General features: G+C 46.8%; 1 protein-coding gene across 2 annotated transcripts; it reads right to left on the bottom strand.

Moving 5' to 3' along the window:
• Positions 1-736: 736 nt before the first annotated feature.
• Positions 737-19,999, bottom strand: LOC308579289 (START domain-containing protein 10-like). Of its 2 annotated transcripts, XM_081180224.1 has the most exons (7): positions 19,805-19,999; positions 19,524-19,684; positions 10,265-10,412; positions 6,701-6,804; positions 5,717-5,834; positions 4,002-4,054; positions 737-1,519 (listed from the first exon to the last, which is right to left on the bottom strand). In XM_081180224.1, exons 2-7 carry the CDS (start codon positions 19,677-19,679, stop codon positions 1,301-1,303), a joined length of 798 nt encoding a protein of 265 aa, XP_081036350.1. In that variant the 5' UTR covers positions 19,680-19,684; positions 19,805-19,999; the 3' UTR covers positions 737-1,300. The 2 variants fall into 2 exon arrangements, 1 of the variants encoding a protein (XP_081036350.1); XR_014004388.1 differs by lacking the exons at positions 5,717-5,834; positions 6,701-6,804; positions 10,265-10,412; positions 19,524-19,684; positions 19,805-19,999 and adding an exon at positions 4,386-4,483 and having other exon boundaries at positions 1,432-1,519.
• Between the last annotated feature and the right edge of the window lie 192 nt (positions 20,000-20,191).

Here is a 20,191-nt window from a genome sequence, read left to right as displayed (position 1 = left end):
ACTCTGCTTTTCATCTGGCTGTGCTATTGTGTTTTATTGAACGTGCTTCCCTTCAGTGATTTCATCTGGCTGTTTAAAATATTACATTGTTTTGAAATCTTGTTTTTCTTACTATTAAAATATGAACTCTATTTTTGTATGCTGCCTAGCCTCCAAATCATCGCTAGGCGGTGTACAAAAATAGCATTTTGGCCTGTGATTACCATCTCGTAAATCTTGCAAGCTGCTCCATGAATCTCTCTGTGTTGAAGGGGGAGGGGGGGCACACACACTATATGTTAAATCAGAAGCCAGGACTCTTAGGCCATCTTGCAAAGTGAAATACACAAAAAACCATTTAACAAATTCAGTCACTTTTGGCTAAATAAAGTCTGTTAAGTGGCTTGGCTAACCTTGCTTTCCTAAATTACCCCTCAATCAGGTTGCTTCTCACTCTTTCCTCTGAAAAGCACATATTCAAATCAGTGTGCATGGAAGCAAGTATGTTGGCACATGCATTATTGACTAATTGCCCTTTTGAATGTGCATCTCACTGAGCGCAAAAACAATGTTAAGCAGGCATCTGCGTGGGGGGGGGGCATAGTTCAATCTGTTCTCTCCCCCACCCTGAAACACCAGTGGTTCTATCAGGACAGGACTTGGGGACAGGTGTCCAGGGCACACACACACACACACACCCCACAAAAGACTGCAGCTGGCTTCCCACATTTTGAAATAATACACATGTACCACCAAATTGCATTTTATTATTTGCAGTTGTTTATTAGGGGGGAAGAAGTTGTTTTACCATTGCATTTCACACAGTAAGACAAATTTATGTAAGTCACCTAGAGAAGTTTCATAGGCAACAAATAAATCTGATGAAATAAAACAACAGCTCCCCATAAAACCATTTAATATAGAATCTCAAAATTATCTATCATTTTCCTGAAGCTCATCCAAGAATTGGCACAGCCAGTCATCAATTATTATATTATTCTCTTGATCTAAAATAAGCACAATATGCAGCATTTCCCTGGTTCAAAAGGTCTTCTAAAAACAAACCACTGATTAAATACTGCAGCTCCACTGTTAAAAGCCTTCTCCCCTCCTTGGGCAGAACAGCTAAGAACACGGGGAGGTGGTCTTGACAGAGAGTTGCCCCTCCGACCACAAGTTTGCAACAGGTGCTTGAGAGAGAATAACCCCCAAAAGCTGGCTACTACATGAAATAAACTGGAATAATTTATGATTTCTCAGAAAGGCACAGTGGCGGACTAGAGAATGTCCTCAAACTGCGAAAAAGCACAAAGTGATGTAGTCAGTCGGACCCGCTGGCTTCTCCCTGCTGATCCTTGACTTCTTTAACGCTGCTCTCATCGAAGTGCTCCAGGGAGGCGGCATGCTGAATAGCCAACTCAGACACCAACATGGTGGGGAGCTGGCTCTGCTCGGGGTGCAGCCAAGGCTTCACATCCATGTTGTGCTCCTGCTTCCAGGCGGGGTATTCCATGCAAGCTTTATGCAGCTTCCTCATCACCTGATCCCACAAGCCGGGGTGGGGGGTGGGGGTGGAGAGAAGAGAGAAGGTCAAAACACACCCACATTGGACTTCTCTGTGTGATGAGCACAAAAGCAAGAGAATCCCACATGAACCTGGAACTGTACCACCCACCCAAAGTGCTCTGGACAGGAAGGTTCATGAACCAAGTTGGACAACTAAAAGGTACCGTGTGAGATCACCTGCCTCAAATCCCTACTCAGGACTTAAAGAGGCATCCATCCACAACACAACACAGGAATTAGAGCAATGCTCCCCCAAATTTGGGTCTCTAGCTGCTGTTGGGACTAAAATTACCATCCTCCCTGACCACTGGTCATGCTAGCTAGGGATGATGGGAACTGTAGTCCAAAAGCAGCTGGAGACCCAAGTTTGGGAAACCCTTCCCCTAAAAATAAAGCAAGGTTCCAGTCCTTCCTGGTTCTGAACTAATGGAATATTTAAATAAGGATGTAGAAAGCCATCTTCTACATAATCACATTGCTGGTCCATCTAAGCTCGGTATTGTAGACGATGACTGGAAGTGGCTCTCCAGCGCTTTGGACAGGCATCTTTCTACCTGGAGACACCTGGAACTGAACTTCTGAACTTTGACATGCAAATCATGTGCTCTTCTACAAATTGATGGTCTGAATGCCATTCCAGTTTGCAATGTGTGCAACCCCTGGGCTTCTGGGGTAGTTTTGCCTCCAGTCAGGTACCTGGGCAACACTGGAGAGGCAGGCTACCCTATAGCCAGGGAAATGGGCCCAGCTGCTGTCCAGGTATGCTACACCCTTCTTACAGCAACCTTTGGCAGCACCCAAACTGTGTCACCTACAAAGTACAAAACTAAACAATGTTTATTTATTTAATTTCTATGCTGCCCTTTACCCAAAGGTGTGTGTAAACTGGTGATGGGCAATAAATAAAAAAATCTAGTATCTTGAGAAACTCAATTTCCATCTGTTCCCATCCTCCCTCCTTCTGCCAAAAAAGGAAAAGAAAGAAAGACTGTGGCCTTTTGAGTCTGCAAGAGCAAGAATTTGAAGGGTATGGGAAATGCCTCAGAAGCAAATGCAAGAGGGTTTTTCCAGCAGTGTTCTACACAGCTCCTATCTGGTTGGCATCCTTACAACAGGAGCACCTAACATAGTGGCTTGCAGAAGTTGTTGGGCTCCACCCAACATGGCCAATGGTCAGGGATAATGGGAGCTGTAGTCCAGAACATCTGTAGGCCACCATGTTGGCTAAGCCTGCCAACATAACCTTATAAAGCAGGGGTGGTAAACCCCAGGCCTGGGGGGCCAGGCACAGTCCCTCCCCTCCAAGCCCTTGGGACTCTCCTCAGACCCTTCACCAGCCCTGATCTGTACCCTCCTTGGATGTTTTTGCGTGGCTACTACTACTACGAATTTATTATCTGTACCTCGCCCATCTGAATGAGTTGCCGCTCTCGGCGGCTTCCAACATAGAACTTCATAAAACATTACACATTAAAAAGCTTCCCTATACAGGGCTGCCTTCAGATGTCCTCTAAACGTTGTCTATTTGCTCATCTCCTTGACATCTGATGGGAGGGCGTTCCACAGGGTGGGCACCACTACCAAGAAGGCCCTCTGCCTGTGTTTTTGAACTTTGGTAACACCTCTTGCTTGCCTGGATGGAGAATGCAGTGGGAGTTTATGTAAACTAGCCTGCTATACAAAGCTAAAATCTGCATTCACTGCTCCACCCCCTTTGGCCTCTGAACCTGCCCACCATGGGCACCTGGTCCCCAGGCTGAAAAAAGGTCCTCCACAAAAGTGGGGCCAAATCACTATTCCTATATGGCAGTTGAAGGGCTATGGCAGAAAAACAGGGGCTTGCTTAAGACCACCTAGTGGGTTCATCAGGGTAGAGGAAACATTCAGACTGAGGACTTTCTGATTCACAGCTCAAGAAGAAGAGTTTGGCTTTGATATCCTGCCTTTCACTCCCTTTAAGGAGTCTCAAAGCAGCTAACATTCTCCTTTCCCTTCCTCCCCCACAACAAACACTCTGTGAGGTGAGTGGGGCTGAGAGACTTCAAAGAAGTATGACTGGCCCAAGGTCACCCAGCAACTGCATGTGGAGGAGCGGAGACGTGAACCTGGTTCACCAGATTATGAGTCCACCGCTCTTAACCACTACACAGCCTCTTAGCCCACTGTGCTCCATAACCAACAACGCAGGGGGAATCCCCCTCTCTGGGCAGAGAAAAAGGGCTTTCTGCAAATCCATCTCACTTAGTATTACACTAGCTCAACTGATGCTCCTCACAAGAGGAACCAGATCACTAGAGGCCCAAGATAGCTCAGATGGGAGAGCATGAGACTCTTAATTTCAGGGTGGTGGGTTCAAGCCCCATGGTTGGGCCAAAGATTCCTGCATTGCAAGGGGTTGGACTAGATGACCCTTGGGATCCCTTCCAACTCTTCAGCTATGAATCTGCCTCACTCACCTGTGGTCCCAGGAATTGAACAGCTTTGTTCACAATCCACTTGGGCAGAAATCCTAGTTTGGAAAGGGGGGAAAGGTAGGAAAGATGGGGGGAATTAATCTTGGTCACATACACAGCATACATTTAAAGCACATGCCCCCCGACAAAAAAAAAAAAAGAATCATGGGAACTGTAGTTTTCTCCTCAGAGAGGTTACAGTTCCCTTAACAATGGTTCCCAGGATTATTTGATAGATGAGCAGGTGCATGATTGCTACTGACAATGGACTGCGGCAAACAAATCTCCGATAATGCAGATGTTGGAAGCTGATTTGCAGTAGATGAAAAATCATCTAGCCTGTCTAGTGTTTGCAATTCATTTTTAAACGGTTAACAGGTAACTCACATTTTATGTGAGGGTTCGGTTCTGGGGGTCCATGTGTATATGCAAAAAAATACTAAAGCCAGTAACCCCAGAAGCGCCAATTTGGAGGGCTGTTTACCTATGTCTGGGAAGCAGCAGCTAGGGCTCTGGCAGGGTGGGTCCTAGAGTCCTCCCTCCTGCTTCTGAAAGCCTAGTAAGCACTTGCAGAGCTTTGGGAAGGAGGAAGGATGGCTTTAGGACCATGCCAGGACCCTCACGCCTCCTTCCCAAATCCAGCCATCTCCCTTACCCAGCTTCGGAAAGGTGTCACAAGGGCTCTGGGATGCCAGAGCCCCTGCGCCACCTTCTGAAAACTGAGTAAGGCTGCAATTACAGCATTGCATTGTGGGGGGAATAAAAGCAGAGTGGGTTTCCTCCGCTCTCCATTTGTTTATTTATTCACACACCCACACAAAGCTGAATTCAGGTAAGTAAAATAAGTGTAGGATAGAATCATAGAATCACAAACCTGGAAGATGCGAGTTAACTGTATCTCCTACACAGAGCCTTTATTCTTTTTTAATCTACTTGTTTTTTTCTCACTTAACACTTTGGCCACAACTGAGAAATCTGGTTGCTCACTGTGACTAGAGAATATTCCTTCTCTTCTTCTTTTTATTCAAATTCAGCTTTAAAGAGTTATATGCCTTGTGAAGCATACATGCTTTTCATGAAGCAGGTTTGATCACAAAGCAAGATACAGTACTTCCTTTGATCCTAAAACAGCATTTCTATCCTAGTAAAGGTAAAAGGTAAAATAGTACTCAAATTAATCAACAACTTTCCCACAAGGTTCTTATTACTCACCTAATGACTGCAGCACAACTTACTATGGCAAAGGTATTAGAAGATTCAAAATGTATATTTTGCTCTATTTTTTATTTTATTTTTTGAAATAGTTTTTATTTGATTTTACAAGTATGTTATATTATAACAATGCTACCATTCACATCCACATTTACAGATTCCTCTGAATCTCTAGACTTCCCACCTCCCCTCCATGGGTCCTTTTATTAAACCCTTTCCTGCTAATGTTTCCATCTGCTTACAGTGGTCTCCAAGAGAGATTATAAAATTTTCCCATTCTTTATTGAAGTTTTGGTCTTCTTGGTTCCTGAGCTTTCCGGAACTAAGCCTCCAGAACTAGGCGCTTAGTTTGGTCAGAATTGAGTATTCCCTTCCAGAGTCAACATGAAATACATTACTTCTGACAAAGGAGTCACCATAGTTGCTAGAGGGCCTTGAACATTTGTGTCCTAGGCTTTTTAGACTCTTCTAAAATAGTCTAAATAGTCTATAGAATGCTGACTCACCTTTAGGGTCAAGCAGTGCCAGGTAAGTCAGCTTGCAACTGTCGCGTCCAGTTGGTTGCACCAGGTATCCAGCCAAACGTGAGGCAGCCCGCACTGTGTCCTTGCGTGGAGGGTAATTCTGCACAGTAAAAAGCCAGGCAATCAGCTGATGGACCAATTCCTGGTATAGAGGCCTCCCCTTCCCCTCCTTCCTGAGACTGAGTTCCCCTCAGGTAACTAAGGGGTAGTCAGCAATCAGTTTAGTGTGCCAGCCAAAGCCCATGGAAACTGCTTTGTAATACACCAAAATACAGAAGTAGCAATAATATACATCAACACATCAATAACAGAAGGTAGGCTTCAAAGGACTGGACTCTAAATCCCAAGAGGCTGCCAACTTTACCACCAACAGGTCAGTCGTGTGACGGGTCTCAACTCCATCATCCAGAGAACTAAGTGTTGTAATAAAGCAGAAGGCCGCAGGTTTAATCTCACCAGGGTGAGCCTGGGAGAAAGCCCTGCCTGAAACCCCAAAGAGCTGCTGCTAGTAGTCATTGAGCTAAATGGAGCTAATGGTCTGACTCAGGGCTCAGCCACACTTCCACTGCTTTCCCCTGGGGAAAACTCCTGGTTTAGCACTGAATCAGAACAAACGGCAACTGGGTTTTCCACAAGATTGATGCCTGCTCTGATTCACCGCAAAAGAGTGATTTTTCCCGGGGAACGCGGCAGAGCAAACAGAAAACCACTCAGACCTGTGCTTAAAAAGCATGGGACAAGTGGAATAAAAAATCACTTTCTAGGCAAGGGACAAATGTGGAAGTGTGAACAAGCCCGTAGTATATGACAGTATATTCAGCCGTTGTGGGTCTCATGGCGTACTTATCAAGCAGGTGGATGAAGCTCCATTTCCCTAATGAAATGCTATGGTGGGTCTCTGAGAGGAGACCCACCCCCCAATCCATTACCCACCTGAATTCCATAGTTTCCCCCCTGCTCACTTACCGGATGTTTAACAGAGAAGTTCATGATAATATAATCCTTATCCAGGACTTTCCATGATCTCAGAATCACCACATCTCTGTTCCTCAAGGGCTTTGGGCACTTCCCTAATCCAAGGGAGATGGTAGGGAGTAGAGAGAGAAAGGCAGCTCAACATTGCATCTACAACATGCTGATCACATTCAGTTGCTAATGATTTCATCTAAATTTGTACTCATTCCTATATATTCCATTTTCCATATTCATTGTATATCATTCATAAATCTATTTCATAAGATTTCCATTTTAAATTTCTATTAAGCTTTGAATAGCAGTAAGGCGAGTGATTTGTTGCCATTGCAATTACAAGTCCCAGGCACCTTAGCTTTTTAATTAGAATGGCGGGGGGGGGGGGACGGACACCCGTGTCGCATAAACAAAAGTGAGAGCTTAACTTGCTTTGGCAAAGCAACACAGGGAATGTGTCAAAGGTCCAAGCAGGTTGTCTCAAGTAAAAGAGGCCTTGCACACAGATCCTATTCCCCTCATCCAAGCACAGAGCCCCCTGGGGGGGGGGAGTAAACCACCTATGCATGAAAGGAAGGTATCAGAAGCAGGCAACATTTGCAGAAATAGAAAAGTGGGGGGCAGGAGGAAGAGGGAAGAGGAGAAGGACAAGCAAGCCAAATGCCTTTTGAGGACTGAGCATACTGTACTGACTGTTGAGAGTCTGTTGGAGGGAGAGGGGAAATGGATCAGGGTATCCTGAAATCAGGCATGGCTGGCTGGAAACCTTAACAGGAATTCTTTATGCTACAACTATGTGTTAACAGGTCCAGCTTATAATGGTGACCCAGGGCTAGATGCAAGGCAAATGCATCTCACACACCCCTATATGTTGTGGACTATACCGCTCTATGAGCCTGAACCTTCCTTTCCACCAAGTTGTGTTGTTCTTTTTAGCAGTGTCCATTGCTACTCCCCAAGGCTATTTAACCTCCAGAAAGAAGGCAGCCAGGCAGCTAAAAATCAGGCATCGTCGAGGGAAGGCATTCTCTCTCTTACACAAAACAGAATACCCATTTCAAACGCTGAGCAACTCTCAAGCCAGGGGCCTGCCTTAACACTGCCAGAATGTTTCTGATCAATCCATCTAACACAGCTCTCTTCCACCACCTTGAGTCCACAGATATTGTTGTCTCATCAGCCTATCAAGTTAGGCTGCCTGGCAATGATGAGGGTGGTAGTACTAACGAGCTAAAAGACTGAATCATGGATGGAGAACCTCAGGAGTCCCCAAAGGCCACACACCCATTCTGAATCAGCACTCTGGCTTTGCATCCTTCTGTGACTTCTTTTCTGTCCCTGAACCAAGATAGTGATTATTGCTTACCTGGATGGGATGAGGATAGAAAGGGAAGTGTGTGTGCGAAGAAACTAGCTTACCTTGTGAATTTTGCCTTTGCATTTATTTTGCCTCTGGCCTCAGCCACCACTAGCATTCAGCCCTGGGCAGGCTCTCCAGAAGGGGAATGTGTCCCTTGGGTGGAAAACGCTTTTGCAGCCCTGGACAAAGCTGTATAGTCCTCTCCATAACACTCTCATTACAACAACCTAGAGCAGCTCAGCAGATATAGTTTTGCTGCTGGCTAAGGACCACACGGGATGTGGTTATTATCATGTAGCGTGGTGTTCCATAGATGGTTTTTTTTTAGAGAGAGAACACCACCAAATCAACAACAGGTGGAAGGTAGCTGGATCACGACCACATAACATAGTTGAGGTGGATCTTTAAGCAGTGGAGGCTGGTCCATGAGGCTGAATGAGGTACTGCCCCAGAGAAGGAAGGCACCCCACGCCCCAGATTACTAATCCTCCCAGTGTCTTGAAATTTCATCACAAATCGCTTACATACCTGCAAGATTACCTTTGCAAACCTCATAACTAGAGGGTTAATCCGTTGCAGCGGAAACAACAAAGAGAGGCTTGTGGCACCTTAATTACAGGGATAATTCACAAAGTAGGGTTGATTCGATGCCAGGATGTTTTTATAAACACTACTTTCGCAACGGTCAGTTCCATTATTTTACATACACCTAAGCGTCAGTGTTATCATCCTGTTTCCATTTCTCTCTGAACTCCTCTGCTAACATTTCTCAGGCTGGCATTCCACAATTCCTGATCCACATAAGTCCAAGCCATCAGAAATGTGCCACAAGACTTTGGCTGCTGAAGAGGTAGGAACAGGGATGGGGGACTTGTGCCTGCCCAGATGTTGTCCCACCAGCCTCAGACAGCATGGCGAGTGATGGAGGAGGGTGGGTGTTTGTGGTCCTTGGAGCCAGGAACTTTAAAGCTTAGGAACCCACCAGCATTTTTTTCTGAGTTTGGTACCAAATCTTCATTGTGTTTGCCAGTGTCAGGGGCTCAGGAACAGAGGCACAGGGGAGAGAGGAAATGGAGAGCGAAGGGGAAGAATCTGAGGGCAGCGTAGGGGAGTATGGCAGTGACCCGAGAGATTCCATGAGCTTCTCCAGCGAATCAGAAGATTCCCAGAAGGAGGCGCCGATGGTCAGGGCAAGGGGGGTCCCAGGGGGGACACACCAGAAACAAGGGGCCAGCGGGGACTCCCAAAGCAGCAGGACCAGCTTCCCCACCAGAGCGTAGTGGGGGGGAAGAGTCCCATGGGGCAGGGCCAGCGTCTCCTCCAGCAGGGAGAGAAGATGAGTCAGGGCTGACCACGCCTCTAACGGAGAGTGGGGGAACGGAGGGGAGGTCAGGCCCAGCTAGCCTCCCCGAAGGGGGAAGCAGTGACGGGAGCAGTGTAACGGTCAGGAGGAAGGTTGCCGGCTGGGCGCGCGCGCCAAGTTCAAATGTACAGGCGCGTGGGACAGCAGAAAACCCGGATTGGGAACCAGGTCCTAAAGCCCGCCGGAGGCAGGGGGAAGACTCAGGGGACTCAGCGTCAGAAGAGTCTAGGAAGGGCGAGACCCCAGCTGACAGGCGGAGCCAGAGGAGGAAAGAGCAAAGGAAGAGGTGGAGCAAGGCTAGAGTCTTAAACTGGTGTCTGGGGGGAGGAGATTCAGACGGAGCTTCAGCGGTCTAGAGTTTCAGACGTAGAGCTGCGCGCTACGGCTGTGAAGGCGAAACAGAACTTCAATAAAGACTTTTGTATATAAGAACGAACTGGCGTTGGTCCTTTGTGAGCTGGGACCTCGGGCAGCTCTGACAGCCAGGTACCCCCATAACTCAGTGGTGGGAAACATCAGGCCCAGATGCCAACAGTGGCCCTTTAGGCCCCTCTATCAGACCCCCAGGATTCTCCCCGGGACACACTCCTCACCCTTGTCACTTCAACACCCCCTTGAGTGTGTTTGCATGGCTGGAATGCAAAGCCTCTTACTTGGCTGGACGGAGAAGAGGGAAGTGCAAATGTGAAGGAAGTAGCCTCTTCCACTCCATTTTGCCCCTGGCCTTGACCCTCATGGGCACATGACCTCTGGAAGATTGCCCAGATGGTAATGTGGGCCACACCTGCACTAGTTTGTGTGGTTTGGTGGTGGTGTTGGGGTGCCCATCCTTACTTACATTCATAGTAGCTAATATCAGCGTTGTCTGTGAGACGAGCGATCTGATGCGTCTCAACAAGGTTTATGTCCCACATGCTGCGGTACTCAGTGTCATGTAGGACATCATAGGCTGTCTCTGCGGAGACCCCTGCCATGTCAATCATGCCCTGCAGGTGGAAGGAAGAACACTGTCAAAACACCAGAGTAGTGAACAACCTCAGACCATGGTGTAAAATGAAACAATCTTGCCGAGTGTCTGCTTTGGGTGCGAAAGGTCACAGGTTCAATCCCTGGCCTCTCCAGGTAAGGCTGGGAATGCCTCCCATCTGAAGCCCTGGAGAAATGCTGCCATTCAGTGTAGACCATACTGAGTTTGATAGAACAACTTGGTCAGTGTTTGAATGGAATATCAACTGGGGAACTTTGCATACACCACCTTGAACCCTGTCAAGGAAGAAAGAAGGGAAATCATGCCTATATAAATAAAACCTGTTGTAGTGTTTACATGACCACTGGACCAAGGAACGAACCTTGGTTTCAGGAGGTAGAAGCTTCTCAACCTCACCTAGTCAATGAAGTCCACTTTACTGCTTTGAATAGTTTGTCCAGCAATTTAGGGAAGCTGTGAAAGCTGGTGAACCCTGGGTGCAAAATGTTCTAAAGCACAGTTACCCAAATTGTGGTTTGTTGGCTTCACTCAGGTGGTCCACACTCTTTGGGATGTCTGTGGAGTACAGCAGATGCAGCAGCTGTGAACAGCAGCTTCTCTGTCGTTCTCATAACTAGGTAGTCTGAACTGGCTGGGATGGACCAGAAGCACACCCACCTTTCACTTGAAGAAGCTGGGCTGAAAATAGTTCCTTCACCCCTGATCTAAGTAGGCAGGCCAACATCAGAACCTCCAGACATTCAACCACATGAAGCAGATCAGATCCAGTGCTTAATACCCGAAGCCTATCCTAAGTCATCTTCCACCCCCTTTCACAAGGTGCATTTGGTGGGGCACAAGAGCTACAGTAGGTTTAGACAGGGCACTCATCGAATGTCTTTTTCACCTGCCAAAAGAGGCTCAGCAGGCCTCCTGCATCTAGTTCCAGGGAGGTGGCAAAAAACCTTTGTCAATCAGTTGATCTCTATCATCACAATTACAGATCTGCCACTAAATTGCAATCAAGCAAATACAAATTTCACAGTGTGCAAGAGATTATTTGGGATGAGCATCATGGCAAAGAACTAGGATATGTGTATGTGATGTTGCACATTCACAAACCCACTGGAATGAATTGTCAAGAGCTAGTGTGGCTGGTAAGAAGCTTTATTCATCTGGCTCCCAATAAGACATGCTGATGCGCGCGCGCGCGCACACACACACACACACACACACACACACCACTTTTATCTTCTGCTATACCTGAACAAACTCACTACTATACAAATGTATGAGGTAGGCAACTATTTAAAATAAAAATACTGAATATTAAAATAGACAACTATTTTAACTGCAAAAAGATCCAAGGACTTTCTCTGTGTAAAGCACACTCTTTACAACTGAGCTATGGTCCTTTGCACTAATAGGACAATACATGCTCATTAACACATCAGATAATCATGCAATGAGCAAATACTACCAGAGGTGGGGGACGGGGAGAGGGCAGGAATCACCTAGTCATCCAACCCCCACTCTTCATGCTAAAATTAAATTAAATTAAAGTGCCTAGTTTGGTGAAGATTTGTTACCAGACCAGCTCTTGTTCAGTTTCGGTTTCAGTTTCTGTTAATTGGTTCTCGTGGGAAACTTGCAGATTCTAGCTTCACCAATTAACTCCAGCTGGTGTCAATTTACTCTTGGCAGAAAGCCCAGGTCTGCTTGACCTAGAAACTACTCACTCTGATTGGTTAACGAGCAGCACTCAACTCTGTTATCTAGGGATTGCTAGCACAGTTTGATGTGAGGTGTGTTAGGAGTTAGAAGTGCTGTGTATGGTTTTGAGAGAGAGAGAGAGAGGGTTTATTTTGCTTTTATTTGTATGCAGAAACTCTGCTGGTTTTATTTTTCCTTTTAATAAATCCTGTAAATAGTTATTCTGAGTCTAGCTGACTAGTCATTACTGCCGCAACTAGCTTCTTCGCTGTGCAGGAAAACTCTGCTACGTTTGGGCTAAAGCCAATAGGGCTATGCCTGACACTTCAAAGTTCCATGAGCTCTATCACTAGGGCATTGGTGGCGAACCTTTTAGAGACCAAGTGCCCAAACTGCAACCCAAAACCTACTTATTTATTGCAAAGGGCCAATCATAGTAGTGATTGCCTGCTTGCGCGCATACAAATAAATATACTGTATTTTTCCGGTATTGGACTGCCCACACTATACAAGGCACTTCCGCCGCTGACTATCTACTGCTTGTGGCATCAACCAAACCAAACCCAGCATAGGGGGTGGGGCCGCACGGCCGCATACCAGCATTTTGGCGCCTGCGCAACTCCCCCCGATGCTGATGCGGTCACCACGTACTTGAGGAGCATTTCACGCACACACTGGGGGGGGGGCAGCGGCTGCACACTTTGCCAACACACAGCAACAGCACTGATGGGCCGAAGGTGCATGTGCCAACAGAGAGGGCTCTGAGTGCCCATTCTGGCAGAAGTGCCATAGGTTCACCACCACTGCACTAGGGAGAGTAGGTGGTTACTTCTGGCCACTGATCTGGCTTTGTCATGAAAAGGCAGCAAACTGTTGATTATTTTGGATGCTCTTCCCTCACCACTAGAAGGTCAATGGCCAATCAGGCATCACCCCCAAAGAGGAAGTGCATTTGCTAAAGTGGACATCAATTTGCATAATATTTGCATGAGTTCATGTATATGTATTAAGAAGAATCCCCTGGATCAGGCCAAAGGTACATGTAGCACACCATCTTGGTCCCACAGTGGCTAACCAGATGCCTCAATGCAATGCCCAAGAGCAATTTGTGGAGCCCACCTCACAGGGTTGTTGTGTGGATTTTTTTTTAAAAAAAAGTCATGTATACATGCACCCACTGGACCCATTTATCTTCTGCCCACGTCTGGTCCAGTGGATGCATGTATACATGACTAACTTTTTTTAAAAAATCCACACAGCAACCCTGTGAGGTGGGCTCCACAAATTGTTGAAAGAGCCACCAAGCTCAAGCAGACAGAGAAGAACAAACCTGTGGTCACCAAAAGGGTATTTTAGGGGTGTGTGTAGAGATTTTAACCAGATCTGCCTGGTCTTCATCTGACATTTTAACTCGGGCAGGCAAGGGATTGGGAAGCAGATATCTTTTACACACTATGGTCCATACTAATTTCCAGCAACCTTCTAGGGGCTGCATGCCAGAAGCAAATTGGGGCAGCTTTCCTTTGCACAGTAAAAGTCAGAAGTTTTTACACCCATTTAATGTGCAAGCAAGAGGCATTATTGCCGATCAATGACAGGTTCTAGTCAGGAAACAAAAGACAGATGTAGAGGGTATGGCCTGGAAAAGGTCTGGGGGCCATATACAGAGGTATTGAGGGCCACATTTAACCCCGTTTCCCTACCCCGCCCCCTTCTAGCTGGCTCTTGGAAAAAGTGTGAGAAGCCAACTCTTTCCTATTTCCCATCCTTCAAATGCATTAAACCAGAGCCCAGCACTAGTCTAGCATGGGTGCTTTGTAAATCACTGAGTCATTCTCCAACTTCTTCATTGGCTAGCAAATTAACAACCAAACGGAACGTGGGGAGTGATTGCTACATTCTCCACCAATTCTTTGAAAAGCTCTTTGGTCTGACATCCCATGTAAGGGAGGTTTCCTGTTGTTGTCACCCAATAAAAATGAGAAAGAGACAAACAATGACATCATGGAAGTGGGCAGCCTTCCCCCCCTTTTTTTTTTCTTTTGGGCTCCATGGTCATCCTGCCATTTCTGAGTTACACTTGTCCATTCTACTTAGCCTACCTTCCCCAGTGCACACCACACAATGTTCACCACAGGCATGAAAATTGTCCTATGATCACTGTAGCTGCCCGCCTGAACACAACAGGCCCTGAAGGAATGCACTTTCAACTGTGAGGCAGTATGGAGTAGTGATTAGAGTGTCAGACTAGGACATGAGAGACCAGGGTTCAAATCCTCACTCAGCCATGAAGCTCACTGGGTGATCATGGCCCAACCATTGTCTCTCAGCCTAACCTACCTCACAGGGTTGTTGTGAGGGTAAATGAGGAGCAGAAGAACCATATACACCTCCTTGAGATCTTCAGAAGATAAACACAATAAATATATAAACACAATAAATAAATACATTTGAAAAATGCACAAGCTCAACAGGACTGGAATCTGACACTAGTACTCAAAAAAGCTCAGGGCATTTGCTGTGAGTGGGATGAAGTTCAGCAGATATTCTATAATACACTCTCTCTTCTGGTCTTCTAAAAATCGAGAGAAGGGCTTCTATTGAAGTGTTCTCTAACTGTGAAAGGAGCCAGTTGTCTACACCTCTCAGCCTAACTACTTCACAGAGCTGTTTGTGAGGCTGGAAGAAGAAGGGGGAGCAGACATCATTTAAAAAGCAGGGATGGGAAACTGTGGCCCTCCAGATATTGTTGGACCAGAACTTCCACCAACCCAGGCCACGCTGGATGGGAGTCCAACAGCACCTGGAGGGTTACAGACTCCCCACCTCTGCTTTAAAAGGGCAGCAGGGTTAAAATGCAACAACCAAAAGTTCCATATCACAATTCCAGCAGGCCAATTGTTGCAAGGGAGCACACACTCAGCCAGGGGCGCCAGCTCCAGGGGGGCAAGCCGTTTTGGGGCCTCACTATGTTTTTTGGGGGGTGGGCTGGTGAGGGCCACTGTCCAAAAAGTGCAAAGGCTCCTTCTCTAAGTGCAGAGTCACCCTCGTAAGATAGCACCTCTGCACTCAGCTAAACTCATTTTACTGCTGCTTCGTGAGTCCAGGGCTGATCCTCCAGTGTCCTAGATACAAGACATTAAGTGATCTTCAGTACACACCCTTGGGACAATCTCCCCCCAAAAAACATGAAAACAGCCTGCAGGATCAGGCCAATAGGCCAGCATCCTGTTCTCACAGTGATCCAATGGATTCCTATGGGAAGCACATAAGCAGGCCATGCATGAATCACTGGCTTGGGTCCTACCCTCCAGGGCAGCAGAAAGCAAACCAGCTTAATCTTCTATATAACAGCCCTTCAAATATTTGATGCTATTATATCACTTCTCCAGGCTAAGCATACCCAAGTCTTACTTTCTCCTCTATGGACTTGGGTCTCCAAGCCACACTTTGTTGTGCTCTTCATACGAACATTTCAAAGTTTACAATTGAATTACTGCAGATCCAAGAGATGGGCTGTACATGGCCTCTCTGGGATCTGAGTAAGGGCCCAATCCAGCCTGGAACTGATCTGGGGGCCATGCAAAGTCAAGTGGAGATGGGGAAGAAGTACCACACCTCCCACACACACTGTATGCTTAGTCAGGGTTTTAAACCACGTGTAAGCATCTGGCCAGGGAGGGAAGGCAAGGCATGCAGGCCATAGCTGCCAACTTTCCCCTTTTCTTGCGAGGAATCCTATTCGGAATAAGGGAATTTCCCTTTAAAAAAGGGAAACATTGGCAGCTATGATGCAGGCTACTTGTGTGTGTCCTTCTCCCCCTCCTCCCCACTACCAAACCTCTTGTGACAACCCCAGATCACTCCAGGTGGACCTGATTCAGTTTGGTTTCCTACTGAATTTAGTGCACAGCCCTACATGGAAGGCAAAAGCTGAATTAAGCAGCACTTGTGAAAATTGCTATTCTCCTAGAAGAACAAACAGTGGTGCATCGGCGCATCAGCTACTGGGCTGATGTATCTTTGACACTTGGGCAAGACGTCATGAAACATTGGCATTATTATTGTTTAGTCTCTGCCCGTTATTACATCTGTAAGAGAAGGCAGCTTTCGCAAGCTATGCTAAAGTTCATCGCATCCTGCAATTCAGTTATCAGCTACGCAGGCAGCAGTTGGATTATACATCCTAACTGAAAAATACCGTATTTTTCGCTCTATAAGACACACCAGACCACAAGACGCACCTAGTTTTTGAAGGAGGAAAACAAGGGGGGGGATTCTGAATCTCAGAAGCCAGAACAGCAGGAAGGATCGCTGCGCAGTGAAAGCAGCAATCCCTCTTGCTCTTCTGGCTTCTGGGATAGCTGCGCAGCCTGCATTTGCTCCATAAGACGCACACACATTTCCCCTTACTTTTTAGGAGGGAAAAAGTGAGTCTTATAGAGCAAAAAATACGGTAGTTCCAATCAAGCTTAGCCCCTACCAAGTTTTCTTCCATATTAAACAGCATTCCAGGCCCCTCATCTCCATCAATCCCAGATACCAGCCTTCATTTCACTCTTTGATTAACACCTTTTGGGTACACTCTCTCTGCCTGTGAACAAAGATGCATACAGGAAGGGTACATGATTTATTTCTTACCAAGGGAGTTCTGTTTCCCTGTTTTTATCCCTCCTCAATGCCTGCAAAAAAGGTACTGTTTTCTCAAGCCTTTTTCAGATGTCAATGATGTTGGCTGCTGCTAAGTGTGCTGCTGAAGTTCTTTCCTGCTGGTGTTGGGGGTCGCATTGTGTATTTTTATGGGGTTTGTTACCTGGGCTCTTAAATATGTTGTACATTGCCCAGAGTGTTCTTTTTTTAATCTTTAACAAGAGAGTACCCAGTTTTAAAAATAATAATACGTATGTGGTTCTCCTCCCTGCCCCCACTTTAACACAACAAAATTCCTGTGATGCAACAGGTGAGCTTCATGGCCAGGTGGAGACTTGAACCAGTCCAACACTAACCCAAGACCGCATACCCCTGGCCTTCCAGATGTCGCTGGGCTCCAGCTTTCAACACCCCAGCCAACCAATGATCCAGGATGATGGAGTCCAGAACATCTGGAAGGTCACAAGTTTTCCATCCTTGTTGTTACCATGTACAGTGGTACCTCGGGTTAATTTGTTCTGGAGGTCTGTTCTTAACCTGAAACTGTTCTTAACCTGAAGCACCACTTTAGCTAATGGGGCTTCCTGCTGCTGCTGTGCTGCCGGAGCACAATTTCTGTTCTCATCCTGAAGCAAAGTTCTTAACCTGAAGCACTATTTCTGGGTAAGCGGAGTCTGGAACCTGAAGCGTATGTAACCTGAAGCATATGTAAGCCGAGGTACCACTGTATGCACACTGCAAGCTAGGTGACCTCAGGCCCTGGCCGCACACTCTTCTTCCCAGGGCTGCCCCCCTCACTGGCCACACTTCACATCCTGGGTGTTTCCTGCATGAATGGTGTGTGCCTTGGAATTGAGATGATGGTGCCTCTTGGTTGTGTGAATGGAGAACAGAGAAAGCAATGTGAGCGTGTGTCTAGAAACTATTCTACAGCACCATTGCTCTACCCACTTTTGCCTCTGCCTCCACCTGGAACTGGCATGTGGACCTCAAATGTTTCCTGGGTTGAAAAAGATTCCCCACTCTTGACCAGCTCTCAAATGGCGACACATCCTCAGAGCCAACTCCTGAACCCAAATAACTCCCAGGAACGCTGGAAAAAGCCTGTGGCATTCAACAAACAGCACTGCAAAAGCTTATGTACATTTAAGCATTATATGACTTTAATCAAGACTCAGTCACTTTTCAGCCCTGCTGAATTAAGGACGTGTTTTTATTAGTTTTTTAAGTAATGATTTAGCCTGTTCCCCCTCCTCCTCCCAGCATGCATTTAAACGAAAGACGACGCAGAAAAAGCTACAAGGAAAGTGCACACATATAGAACTACTGCCAATAAAAAATAAAATAAGGAAAGCTTAATAAATATCAGGCGGTTAGGCTAGATGATCCTCATGGTCCCTTCCAACTCAATAAGTCTGTGATTCTGTGAAATGTGTCCACACCATTGCTGCAGGGAGAAATCACCAAAGGCCAAAGAAAGGAAGTTTCTCTTGTTGCAACCAGTAAAAACCTAAGAGTACTTAATCTTGACTGGATCAAGCTCTTCCCCACCTCCTGCTCTACTTGCTCCAAACCCAGACAATTTGTCCACTTAACTCTATGTTGTCCATACTGATGAGCAGTGAGTTGCCAGAGTTTCTAGAGATGCTGAGGATTGAACCTAAAACCAGTGCTTTTTTCTGGGGGTACGCAGGGACATGAATACCCCCAAACATCTTGTGAACCTAACTTTGGCCTCATTGAGGAGCATTATTTCAATACCAGAAGGAAAATAAGAGTACCCCTAAACATTTTATTAGGGGGAAAAAAAACACTGCCTAAAACCTTCTGCATGCAAAGCAAATTCTCTACCATTTTGCTGTGGCTCTTCCCTACTAGAATTTTGGTTGCTGGTCTACACCCAAATTATAACAGACTTACAGCAGAATTAAAATATATTTACCAACGAACCTGGAGCCTCAAGTGAGGCTGTGTAAACACCATACATTCAAACCACACTTCCCCCACCTTCAAAGTAATTCCGGGAACTGTAGTTTGTTAAGGGTGCTGGGAGCTGCGGCTTTGTGAAGGGTAAATTACAATTCCTGGGATTCTAGAGTTTTCGTTTTGAGACGGGTGGAGTGTGCTTTAAATAAATTGTGGGAAGTAGTTTGTGCAAAAGGGCTCAGCTAGATACCACGCAAATTCTTCTCTTTTTTTTTCTTTTTTTTTTTTTGGTGGTGGTGCGGAGGAGCTCCGCAGGGAGAAATTTAACTATTTCCTCCCTGCTGCAGGTCAATCACACTTCTAAGGCTTTGGGCATTTCATATATAAATGAAGATTGCACCTCCGAAACTCCTTCTTCCCAATTCTTAAAAGGTGCAAGAACCCCGTATTAAAAAACTTCTCTCTCTCTCTGCACCGGTCAGCACCCGCCGGCCAATGCGCACCTCTTTCCCGACGGTCCGCAGCCACGTATTTTAACATTCACATATGGCGCAGAGATTGCACCTCCGAAACTCCTTCTTCCCAATTCTTAAAAGGTGCAAGAACCCCGTATTAAAAAACTTTTTTTCTCTCTCTCTGCACCGGGCCAGCACCTGCCGGCCAATGCGCACCTCTTTCCCGACGGTCCGCAGTCACGTATTTTAACATTCACATGTGGCGCAGAGAGGTAGAAGAGGGGCAGGGGAGAGAGAGAAAAGAACTCCACTTCCGGGACCAGGAGCCTCCGTCCGCTCCCTGTCCCGAATCGTTCCTTCCATACCCAACTCCGTGTTCATCCTACCTTGAGGCGGTACACCGCCAGGTCCGCATGGGGAACCACCTGCTCCCAGACGGAGACCCCAGAGCGGTCGTACCAGCTCAGCCACCCGTCTTGCGACTCGCACTCCGCCACGAAATCCCGAAAGGCTGCATCGTCCGGGAGGGTCACGGGCTCCATCCTGCCTAAACAGAACGGGAAAAAAGAACAGGTGGCGGCAGTGGCGCGGCAGGTAGGGGTCCCTCCATCCCCAGCTAAGCCAAGGTCCCTTCCGGCTCCCCGCTCCCCTCTCCCCCTCCACTCACCTGCGTTCACAATGGTCAAGCGTTACTACTGCGCCTCCGGCAGTGCGTCCCGTCCAGAAGTCGTCGCAACCAAAGTCACGGCAAGAAAGAGAAGAACCCGAGGAGTCGCGGGTATGTGAGCGGCTCTAAATTGCTTTTCGCGGGCGCTGATTGGCCGGGGCCGGCAACCGGTCCCCTTTCCCAACGCTGCTATTGGACGAAGGTTGCCGGCTTGCTCGGAGCGCTCCGTGTCCAGCTAGCGATTGGCGAAGTTGGGTCAGCTTGTTTAGACTACTTGTTTTATTTATTTAACTTTTAATCGGCACCATTTTATTGCACTTTTGCAGCCGAGGCCTTGGAGCGTCAGAAAAGCTGACTTGTCAAGAGAGGAAGAGGAGGGGGAGAGAA

Source organism: Podarcis bocagei, assembly GCF_964188305.1.
Source record: "Podarcis bocagei genome assembly, chromosome: Z".
Lineage (NCBI taxonomy): Eukaryota > Metazoa > Chordata > Lepidosauria > Squamata > Lacertidae > Podarcis > Podarcis bocagei.
Note: the sequence above shows the minus strand (reverse complement) of the source record. Positions and strands in the feature narration are given on the sequence as shown.

What these genes read in the sequence shown, in the direction of transcription:
- LOC308579289 (XM_081180224.1), bottom strand. Translation starts at nt 19,679, where the DNA reads ATGGAGCCCGTGACCCTCCCGGACGATGCAGCCTTTCGGGATTTCGTG. An exon ending in TGATATTAGCTACTATGAAT is followed by an intron (nt 6,805 to 10,264) that starts GTAAGTAAGGAT and finishes CCCTTGGATTAG; the next exon opens with GGAAGTGCCCAAAGCCCTTG. An exon ending in ACTTCTCTGTTAAACATCCG is followed by an intron (nt 5,835 to 6,700) that starts GTAAGTGAGCAG and finishes TTTACTGTGCAG; the next exon opens with AATTACCCTCCACGCAAGGA.